Source organism: Vitis vinifera, chromosome 12 (assembly GCF_030704535.1).
Source record: "Vitis vinifera cultivar Pinot Noir 40024 chromosome 12, ASM3070453v1".
In the NCBI taxonomy this organism is placed as follows: Eukaryota; Viridiplantae; Streptophyta; class Magnoliopsida; order Vitales; family Vitaceae; genus Vitis; species Vitis vinifera.
Window position 1 is genome coordinate 8,931,244 of NC_081816.1, and position 12,131 is coordinate 8,943,374.

At 46.4% G+C, this 12,131-nt stretch overlaps 1 protein-coding gene across 1 annotated transcript; it reads right to left on the reverse strand.

Annotated features, from left to right (window-relative positions):
- Window positions 1-6,199: 6,199 nt before the first annotated feature.
- On the reverse strand, window positions 6,200-8,956 carry LOC100853045 (uncharacterized). The gene is made up of 3 exons (XM_059740922.1): window positions 7,057-8,956; window positions 6,620-6,960; window positions 6,200-6,556 (listed from the first exon to the last, which is right to left on the reverse strand). The coding sequence occupies exons 1-3, from the start codon at window positions 8,954-8,956 to the stop codon at window positions 6,200-6,202; spliced, it is 2,598 nt and encodes an 865-aa protein (XP_059596905.1).
- Between the last annotated feature and the right edge of the window lie 3,175 nt (window positions 8,957-12,131).

Sequence of the window (12,131 nt, forward strand, 5' to 3'; positions counted from 1 at the left end):
AGCGCGTGACCTCCGTGAAGATCCGTATATCTCATCTGAAACGGAAATATGCCCTAGTATGGCGTCGGATGTGTGACAGGTCAAAAGAACAAGTGTCATGAAATCATCTATCGTCGGGCACGTGACCTCCACGAAGATTCGTAAATCTCACCCAAAACGGAAATATGCCCCAGTATGGCATCAGATGCACGACAGGTCGGAAATCGGGCGACATGTAATCATCTATCATCGATCATGCGACATAGGTGAAGACCCATAAATCTCATTTGAAACGGAAAATATGCCCCAGTATGGTATCAGGTGCGCGATAGGCCCGAATAACAACATGACATGAAGTCATCTATCGTCGAACATGTAATATTGGTCATCCGAATCCATAACTGAATCATGCACATATATCCAAGATGACCTCCTAAATGGAGAGGCATGATGGCATCCAAGCGTCGAGAAGTGCGGAACTAGCTGGATGGATCTTAGGGGCTCCGTAAGGTAACGACCATGTCCATGTCTCAGTGAGCATCCAGTAAGTGATAATGATCGTGCAAATCTATGAGGATCCATAAACCTCCAAATGAAATGGGATATGCCGCAGTGTGGCACCAGAGGTACGATAGGTCAAAAGAATCAGGTGACACCAAGTCGATCATCGTCAAACTCACGATCCCGGTAATCCGAACACAACTGAATCAGTCCTACACATCAAAGGGGCGACCCCCAGAAGAAGAAGCATGACAATATCTAAATATCAACCAGATCTCAATCACCTGTCCAAGTAGAGGCTGCCGAAGACGACATCTGATCCCATGGCCTTAGGATGGTCTTAAGACACGGGACGTAACGTAGGCCAAGGTGATAGGGTGATAGAAACGAAAGAAAACTAGGCTCAAATACCCAATGATCAAAACTCATGCCCTCATATATGAAATGCAACATGTATAGTGAACCCCATGAGTCATGGACCTGAGGATGCCTAACGTGAATATGATATCGATAAGGAGACAAATGAAGCAAAATGAACTGATAGTGACATGTGTAACGATGATGCGAAGTGAGCATCGAACCCTAGATGGGTCGCTATAAGGAGGGAATAAGGCGCGAAGGGAATGAGATGAATCACAAGCAACGATAAAAACGACAGCGAAACAATGAATATGTGAAGAAAGGTGGTGATCGACTCAGATCAAACATGAAGTGAAGTCACATCAATAATGAATGTAATGATGGAAAGGACAATGACTCGGAGTCCTTAGGAGAAGGTCACTCATCTCTCTCATAAGCAGATATGACAAAGCAATACAAATAACATGGGATCTTAGAGAGCTCACATACGAACTCCCAATAACGAACATACTCGATAAAAATGACCCCCAGACATCAATATACATACTCAATGATCGAGAACACTATGCACATACACACATGTGCTAATAATAATAATAATGATTTTTTTTTATTTTTTTTTATTTTTTTATTTACATATATACAAATACACATACCCTGAACATGAACAAATGAACCCCAAAGGTGATGTCGATAACGGATGGACACCGACCCAAGTGCTAAGGCAACCCAAAACTCTCTCTAACGAGATGACCTTCTCAAACCAAGGATCTCTAAAGCAGTGTCCGCGAGATAGATGGTGGAAATGATGTGACTATCCTCCATGTGATGAACTGAGGAGGCTCACCACTCAGGGTGGAGAGAATATGAGACAAACAAATAGTAGATAGGATAAGGAAGAAGAGATGAATAACACAACCAAATAAGATGAGATGAAAATGCAGAGGTGCAGTGATAGGAAAAGAGATGAGAAAACCATGCCCCTAGGTCCAAGGCTCATGAAACTCCCAAACAATGCATGCATACATTAAAGGGCCCCTATCCCGGTGTGAAAATGTGAGCAAGGAGATAAGAAAGAAATGCTATAATACGCATGTGAGGCTCAATGGGCTAGCAACGGACTATGTATCACAAAGGAATAACAAGGTAATGGCTAACCGAAATGATGGCCACCCATCCTGCGACCATGGTCTCAAACATAGTACTTCTTTAGCTGATCCACGTTGGTTGGCTCTGAGAATCGGTTTCCATCTAAATCCATCAACCATGCAGCGCTCTTTGGGGTCAACTCCCTGATGAAATAAGGTCCGCTCCAGTTGGGTCTGAACTTCCCTCTAGGATCTCTGATCAATCCCCTGATGACTTTCAAGACTAAGTCACCTACATGTAGTGGTCTAGGCTTGACCCGCTTTTTGAAAGCGCGGGCCATCTTCCTCTGATATGCACGAACATGGTCTGCTGCTCTCAATCTCCTCACATCTAGGAGATTAAGCTGATCAAATCGAGCCTGAGCCCAATCTGTCTCGAGAATCTGCTGCTCTAGTGCTACCCTCAACGAACCCATCTCAATCTCAACGGGTAGCACCGCCTCCATGCCATATACCAATGAGTAGGGTGTGGCGCCTGTAGAGGTGCGAAAAGAGGTCCGATAAGCCCACAATGCAAATGGGAGCTTCTCTGACCAATCCCGAGAAGTCTCGACCATCCTCCGTAATATCCTCTTGATATTCTTATTCGCGGCCTGTACGCAGACGACTTATGATGTCGGATGCTATATCGCTGCACCAAGGTGTCAACCTCTGCCCTGAAATGTACCCCTCTATCCGAAATCAACTCATGAGGGACTCCGTAGCGACAAATAATGTGTGATCTGATGAAACTAGCAACTCCAGACGATGTCAATCTCGCATACGAAGCGACCTCCACCCACTTGGTGAAGTAGTCGATGACGACCAAGATGAACTCATGACCACTGGAAGATTTCGGCAAAATCTTCCCGATGATGTCGATACCCCATACTGAAAACGGCCAAGTGAAGTCAGTGCGTGCAACTCTGAAGGTGGCACGTGAATGAGGTCTCCATGTATCTAACACTCGGGACATCTCTGAACAAACTGGCAGCAATCCGTCTCCATGGTCAACCAGAAGTATCCTGTTCTCATGATCTTACGAGCCAACATATGTCCTCCCATATGTGGTCCGCAGACTTCTGCATGAACCTCTCTCATCACCCGATCGGCAGAGGCGCGGTCCAAACACAATAATAGCATCCAGTCAGGTGATCGCCTGTACAGTGTCTCGCCGCAAATCACGAATCGAGTGGCCAACTGTCTCAATGCTCTTTTATCCTTAGTTGTGGCGGCCTCAGGATATACGCTGAGTCTCAAAAAGTGATATATGTCGTGATACCATGGCAAACCATCATCTGACTCTACATCATCTATCAAACAACAGTAAGCGGGAACAGATCTCGACTCGATCAACAATGGGCGAACAGTGGCGTTAGTAGGTATGGCAATCATGGAAGCCAGAGTAGCTAAGGCATCAACAAACTGGTTCTGCGCTCTAGGCAGATGGGTATACCTCAAATCATCGAATCTCCCGACCAGTAGCTCCAAATACGCGTGGTAAGGCCTAAGCTTCACATCTCTAGTCTTCCACTCGCCCTGAATCTGTCTCAATACCAGAATGGAGTCACCAAACACCTCCATCTGTCTAATCCCGAGCTCGAGGGCTGTCTCTAATCCCAAGATACAAGCCTCATACTCAACAATGTTGTTCGTGGCAGGATGTCGGTCCGAGAATGCCAAACGAACTGATCTGGGAATGTGATCACCGTGAAGGGATATCAACAAGACGTCTATCCCATATCCAGAATGGTTGGCCGCACCATCAAAGTACATGCGCCAACCCGACAGACTAGTCACAGCAGCGACATCCTCGTCTGGAAAATCATCGTCAATAGCTCTGGCATCAGAAACTGGTAATGAGGCTAGATGATATGCGACAATGCTCCCTCTGATGGACTTCCGAGTGACATAATGGATGTCAAACTCAGTAAGAAGTACCAGCCATCTCATAAGGCGACCAACCAGAGTGGGTCTATCAAACAAATATCTCAGAGGATCCAAGCGAGATATCAAATGCACGGAATACTCGGTGATGTAATGTCTCAATCGGCGAGTGGCCCAAACCAATGCCAAACAATAACGCTCAATCATGACATACCTCATCTCGTAGTCTAACATCTTCTTACTCAGATAATAAATGGCTCGATCCTTGCCCAAGTCATCGAGCTGAGCCAACATGCACCCCAGCGCCACGTCTGAGACGGATAGGTAAAGGAGTAAAGGACGGCCTGGTGTAGGAGGCGCCAAGACCGGGGGTGACAACAAATACTCTCGGATCCTCTCAAATGCGCGCTGACACTGATCATCCCAAGCAGTAGGTTGACTCTTCCTCAAGAGTCGAAATATGGGCTCGCAGATGTCTGTCAATCTGGCTATGAATCTACTGATGTACTGAAGTCTGCCCAGGAAGCCTCTGACCTCTCTCTCTGTCCTCGGCGCAGGTATGTCAAGAATGGCTCTAATCTTGTCCGGATCTACCTCTATGCCTCGCTCACTGACCATGTATCCCAAGAGTTTCCCAGAAGTCACTCCGAAAGTGCACTTCTTGGGATTCAGTCTCAATCTGAACTGTCTGATCCTCTCAAAGAACCTCTCAAGAGCTGCCAAGTGATCTGATCTATCTCGGGATTTCACTATCATGTCGTCTACGTAAACCTCGACATCCTGATGCATCATGTCATGGAAGAGTGTGGTCGCTGCTATCTAATATGTGGCTCCTGCGTTCTTCAATCCGAATGGCATGACTCTATAGCAATAAGTACCCCACCGGTAATGAAGGACGTCTTCTCCATGTCCTCTGGAGCCATCAAGATCTGACTGTACCCCGAAAATCCGTCCATAAAGGACAACATCGAATGACCTGCCGTACTATCAACTAGCATGTCGATGTGTGGAAGAGGAAAATCATCCTTAGGACTGGCCTTGTTGAGATCTCGGAAATCAACACAGACTCTCACCTTGTGGTCCTTCTTAGGAACAGGGACGACATTGGCCAGCCACTCCGGGTACTCGACCACTGATAAGAATCCTACACTGAGCTGCTTCTGGATCTCCTCTTTCACCTGCAAGCTCCAACGAGGGTGCAATCGTCTCAACTTCCGCTTAACCGGTCTGGCATGGGGCAGAAGTGGCAAACGATGCTGGACGATAGATGGATCAAGGCCTGGCATGTCCTCATAGGACCATGCGAAAACGTCCAAGTAGGATCTGAGCAACTGGATGAGGCTATCTCTCTCATCTGTAGACAAATCTGATCCGATCCTCAACTCCCTAGGCTGATCTGCCGTGCCAAAGTCAACAATCTCGGTGTCCCCTACAGCAGGTGAAACTCTCTGATCAACGGGGTCAGAATCGGAATCGGGAGATGAGTCATCATCTGAATCATGCTGTGCAATATCATCATCTATGTCAAATATCTGTGATGTAGGTGAAGATGGTACAAGTAATGCAATATCACGAGACGCAGGCAAATACTCAAGCATGCTCAAATCCATAGATGAATCATCGAAAACAACGTCAGAACGGGAGACGAACCCCGACAGAACGTCAAATGAAAGAGGTGGGTCCACAAAGTCGGACGCTCCCTCAACAATGCCAACATGGCTATCAATCAAACCATCAAAAGCTATAAGGTCCTCAGCAGACTCCAGAGCAGGGGCAGTCAGGCTCTCCTCGACAAGCTCGATGGCGAATACCCCGAAGATATCAAATGATGAAGCGAGCCCAGGCTGAATAGTCTCCTCAATCGGGCTCAGGCTCAGGGCGAGCATCTCGTCTATGTACTCGTCGTGTGGGGCGTCTCCGTCCACTATGTCCCCGACCTCAACAAAGGTCCCATGCTCATCGGTCTCACCCGGGAAGCAAAGCGTCATAAGGCTAGTGCGATCTGGAGAGGAAGGAGCGATCAACGCAGAAGTCGAAGGGCCAGGGGCTCTGTCTCTCAATCGTAACTGCTGGACGAGGCACTGAAGCTCGGCCTCCTGGGTGGTGCTAAGTCCTCTGATGATCCCATCGGATGATGCATGCGGCTCCGATGCCCTCACAAAGTAATCTCCTAGGCTCCTGGTGTACGGGCGCACATGATAATAGAAAGGCGTATGAGTCAGTCGAGCCCTCACTCTCTCCTTGCGCAAGCGCGCCATATAGAGATAATTGGCCTCAGTGGGGATGAACCCGAGTCCGAATGGTACGTCATGATCAGGAATGGTGATGAACTCGCTCGGTCCATGCTAACGTCGACCCAATCCCATGCCAGGAAGATAGGACATGTCTCTCATCATATCAAGCACTACAACGCTACCATGATGGTCAAAGGACATAGCGACGAAGTCTCGGCAAAAGTCCTCTAGCTCGAGAGTCTGTACCTCATCAAAAGTGAACCAGGTCAGCAGTAAGTCGTCGTCGCTATGGCTGATCTGGAGCACGGGCTCAGCGGAAATGAACATGTCCCATGCCGACTGTACGACGACTACCTGACCCTCATGGATGAACTTCACTTTCTGATGAAGTGAAGAAGGAATGGCTCCAGCTCGGTGAATCCACGGTCGGCCCAACAGCAGGTTAAAGGATGTAGGAATCCTCAAAACCTAAAAGACAGTGATAAATGTGGTCGGACCTATCAGGAGCTCAATCTCCAGTGTACCCATGACCTCTCTGCGAGTGCTGTCATAAGCTCGGACGGTCTGCGTGGATGGGCCGAAATCAGATGGTGCGTATCCAAGAGCGACGGCGGTGGCCAGAGGACATACGTTCAGGGCCGAGCCATTGTCCAGAAGGACAGATGGAACTCGGCGACCTGAACAGCCAACAGATATATAGAGAGGACGCATGTGGTCTGAACCCTCTGGCGGCAAGTCGTCATCGGAAAAGACGATACAAGCGGCTCTGCCAGCCGTCATCATATGAATGAGTCCCTCGGGGGTGGTCGTGGTATCAACTCTGATCTGGCTCAGAGCTCGAGTCAGTGCATCCCGATGAGTACTAGAGGACGCTAAAAGGCTCCAGATAGAAATACGAGCCTGAGTGCTCTGCAACTGCCTCAAAATCTCGTCATCCTCTGCTCTGACCTCCTCCTGGGATGACGTACCCCCTAAGGGTCTAGCGGCAGCGGCTGGAGGTGGCTGTCTCAATACTCTCCCTCCCCGGAGGATATACTGAACGTCCGGAGTCTGAGGATCATCACTGTGTGGAGCCTGAAACTCCTCAACATCTGGGACTAAGACGAACGACGTCTGAACGCTATAGTGCGTGGAAGTTGGAGGCTCGACAATGGACGCATGTACTGAGGCTGTCTCAGGAAATAATCTGAATGGAGTGGGCACCTGAGGCCCCAAAGACATGCTGCTCATCTCATAAATATCATCCAACTCTATGGGCTCTGGATCCATGTCGTCCCAGCTCATCATGTAGACATGGTCATCTGAATCAGCAAAATCCAGGAAATGAATACCTCCGTCTGGAGGAGGAACTGCATGCGTGGTATGGGCCGGTAGTGGGTTTTGGGTTACACTCGGCTGACCCAAGTGAACCAAACCCTGATCAATCAAGTCCTGGATGGCGTGCCTCAGTGCGGTGCATCGATCGGTCTCATGTCCTAGCCCCTGATGATAGGCACAATGCAAATCCATCCTGAACTGAGGAGGTAGAGGCTGAGGGAGCGGTCTCGGAGTGAGTGCAGTCAACAAACCGGCCTCTGTGAGCTTCCGAAGAGCCTGGCTCAACGGCATGCCTATCTGTGAAAACTGTCTCTGCGTCCTCAAAGCAAAAGGTGCAGAGGTCTGTTGAGCTCGAGGCCTAGGGTATAAAGGCGCGGGCCTCGGAGTGAACTGTGCAGCGTAGCATGGCTGTCCAGTGGCCGTGTATGAAACAGGAGGCCTCTCAACGCCCTGAGTGGCATAGTAAGGTAGAGCCAATGGCTGAGCCTGATATGTCTGATCGAAAGCCGGGCAAGGTGCCCGTGGCCTGAACTGCTGAGGTGTGCAAGACGGATGAGTCTCAAGGAGCTGTGAGACCGGCTGATAACGCCTAGGAGGCCTTTGACTGGATGAACCGATAGCGCTCACATCTGCTGGCCCTACGAAGGGCTTCTTCCCCTTAATATCACTAGGGGAAGAATCTGTCCATAATCCTCTCGAGATGCCGTCCTCAACATCGTACAAAGCCATAACCAGAAACCCAAAATCTGCGAACGGGACCCCAACCACATGTCTGGCGATCCTGGGCTGTAAGCTCCTCAAAACCATCTGAATCTGGTCTCTCTCTGATGGTCTATCCACTATCTCAGCTATCTTCCCACGCCAACGGGAAATGAAAGAAGAAACGGACTCCTCTGTCCTCTGTCTCAAAGCCTCGAGCTCCCTCCTCGATACATCTACGACAGTGTTAAATGAAAACTGTCGTAAGAACTCCTGGGCCAAGTCGTCCCATGTGCGGCGCCTCGAGGCCTCCAGAGATGCAAACCAACGCTGGGCCGCCCCACTCAAAGATAGTGGGAAAAGAGTAATCATCTGAGGCTCGTCCAGTCCATGAGCCCTCATCACGGTGCTGTATAATCGGAGATGGAGGCGTGGACAACCAATGCCAGTATACCTCTCAATGTCGGGCATCCTGAACTTAGCCAGCAAGCTGGCTACCGACACTCCATCAAAACCCTCCCAAGTAGTGGCTCTATCTGAAGTCCTCAACTGTCTCAAACCCTGCTCAAGCCTATCCATGCGAGCATGTGGGTCCTCTGAGGTCGGGGTGGGCATGGTGATGGGAGGCGGGGCAACCCCGGTCTGACTATGCAGAGTGAACGGCATGACCTGTGGCGTTGACTGACTGGGTGGAGGAGGCGGTGGCACTGTAGGGTCATACTGGGCGTCATCCCGAGCCATTGGTGGTCTACCCTGCTGACCACTGATCTCCTGTCGGAGGCTAGCCAAGGCCTCCTGGATAGAAGCCATGGCGGCCGTGAACTGATCCACAGTAACAACCTGCTGATCCATACTCTGTCTCTCTGAATATCGGACTAATCTCCCCTCAACTCTGACCCAAGAAGGTGTATCCAGGCTGTGAACAAAATCCGAACCTGAAAGTCTCCTCCTCTACTCTATCCCACGAAGGTATATCCAAATGAAGAACAAAGGTCCGATCCTGAGAAAGCACGAAGAACGGAATAAGGATATGGCTCTGAGAATGTACAAAAGAAAAGGTAATCTAAGCAAGAACCAGCAAAGCATCCAAGTGAAGATGAACGGTCCGAGCGTACTCAAAACTAGCACTGATCTTTGTGCATTCTCAACTAGAGACTAAAGAGGGAGCGTCGAATCCAAAACGTGACCACAGAGGCGCCGAAGGCCTTCAGATGCACCCACGTGTAGGGAGGGAGTCCTAATCGGAGGATCTACGACTCAACCTACGAGGTCAAGGTGGCTCTATATGGATATGGGTGGACTTTAAAAGATCCCTAGCAGAAGCGATCGTACCCTCCGGCGGTACGCAACCCTCTGCACGTCTCCGAAGAGACGGGGCGCTTCCATGCAAGGTGATCATCACCTCCACACATGCACTACCTCGACATCCTAGGGGGTTTCCTATGGTGAAACTTCTCAAAGTCTCAACGCTCAATGGTCAACTAAAGTGCACAGTGAATGGTGTGGGTGCATCTGAAAACCCTATAAATCTAGAGCAGAAGAGGAAACACACTGGTCGCACGACTATCCATGAAACCTAGCTCGGGGCTATACAAGTCTTCAATGATCGAACTCCAATCGACATCAAAGTGTTGCTCTCCTCCAGAATGCTCCCGTGCATCGATATAGCCGTCGCTAGACCCTACTCCTAATCTCCGGCTCGGTCAGAGAGCAAGCACACAGAAGGTCTCACGCTTGCAATAGTGAGAACCGAGATGAAAGGAATGACCGAAACCAAGAGAGTTGGAGGTAGGGGGATAGAAGTGAGACCCACATAGACAGACGACATGCAATCATGCAGAGGGAGGGCAGTCATGCATCATACAGTCAGGTAGAGCAGGATATATCACTCATGTACACACAAGATGAGCGAGAATACGACAATCAAGACGAATAGTGATACAAGCATCATGCTCAAAGACGATCAAAATAGTATACAAGTCAGCATGTCAAAATCTCAAATGAATACGACATCTAAGCATGCATCAAGAAATCCTCAATGTACAATCAAGAGATGAGCATCCACTGATCGTCCGATCAAATGCCACGTTTGCTTCATTCTAAGTTCAAGCTTGACCCTCTAAAAAGGATCCCCAGTGGAGTCGCCATTTTGTGGACCCCACATTTCGGCTTAATGCGTTTCCCACTCGATGGCGAGCTCGATTTTAATTTGAAAAATGATTTTTTTATTGATTATTTGAAAATGACTTGGAGTCGCCACTTATTTTTGTTTTATTTTTAAAAGGGTAAACAAAATAAGAAAGAAAAACCCTAAGTGTGACTCCTTGTTTCGGAAAATGTGATCTACGAAAAACCGGATCGGGCTCGGGGGTCAGGTTACTTATCGGGAAGGTACGGTATGAACCGTGGCACCCCTCTAAGTCCCTAAATGGGTCTCTACTGATAAAATGAAGCAATCATGGCAATTAATTAAGAGATCAATGAATACCCGGAACTATCATGCACATATGAGAGTCAGTAAAATGCATATAGACTAACCAGATTGGGAATGAGTGCGTACCTGGGCAACGAACCATCATGCGCTATCAAGAGAGGAAGGTTAATACACAATTAAAGAACGATCTCATGCATGACAATTAAATCAATCAATCAGTCAATTAGTCATGAATTCACATATGTAGGGCCCCCACCAAAGCCCATTTCATCTTGCTTGAATCAATTCCGATAACTCCATTATTCGGAATTACAAAATTTGATTCTTTGCTTATTTCAAAACATTTTTAAAACATAGGAGCAGAAGATTGTTTTGAAGACCAGAATGGAATTAAGCTATTTGAGAGAAAATCGGATTTTTTGAAATTTAATTGAAAAAAATGGAATCTCGAAGATCATTAGAAAATTGGAGCTGTAAAGTTTATTTGAAGATTGGATTCGTAGAAATTAGATGTAAGAATGAGAATTTTGGAAATTAAATTTGAAAGAGATTGGGATTTTGAGGGATTATTTGAAAGTTCGGGATTTTTTGAGGAAAACTAAGTTACGAAAATTAGGGCTTTGGGAATTAAATTTTGAAAGAAAACAGAATTGTGAGTTATTTGAGAAGTAGAGATTATGAGAGTCGATTTATAAAAAGTTGGCAATCTTGAAAATCATTTGAAGGCAAAATTTATAGAAATAATGAATAAAACAATAGTGACAATGATAATGATAAGCAGCGGGATGAATACGGGAATTGGAGCACGAGAAACTGAAAATGAAGTTCGGAGATAGGACAATTAGAATTTCGAATAGCTAAACTTAGCAATCGGAATTTTGAAGAATTAGACTTTAATGATTGAAATTTCTAAGAGAAATAAATGGGTAAGTATGGAATAATGTTACTAATTAATCAAAACGATATTTGGACGGATGAATAGTGAATAGTGGGATTTTGAAAATTAATTTTGAAAGTCGGGCCTTTGAATAATTGAACTCTAATTATTGGAATTTTTAGAAGAAAGAAACGAGTAAACGTGGAATTTATAACAATGATAACAAAGATGATATTTGAGTGAATAAAAGTGAAGGGTGGAATTTTTTAGTCTCAAGGTTTAATTTGGAAGTCCGGTTTTGAAGAATTGAATTTTAATGATCGAAATAAATAAGTAAATAAGTATGGAGTAATGATACTAATTAACAAAAATAATGTTTAAACGAATAAAAAAGAGGATAGTGGAATTTTTCTAATTGAGAATTTGAATTAGGGCGTTGGATTTTTAAGGGATATGACTTTGAATAAATAGGTAGGTATGAGATTATAATACTAATTAACGAGAATAACATTTCGGTGAATAAAGATGGATAGTAGAATTTTTGGGATTGAAGTTTTAATTAAGGCATGGGGTTTTCAAGTTGATAAATATGAGATTTAAAAGAGTATTTGAAGAATTAAAACATGTGATCTTGACTTTCTTTTATAGATTGGACTTTGAATAAATAATAAATACAGGAATAATAATTCGAATTATGAAAATATGATTTAAGCAAG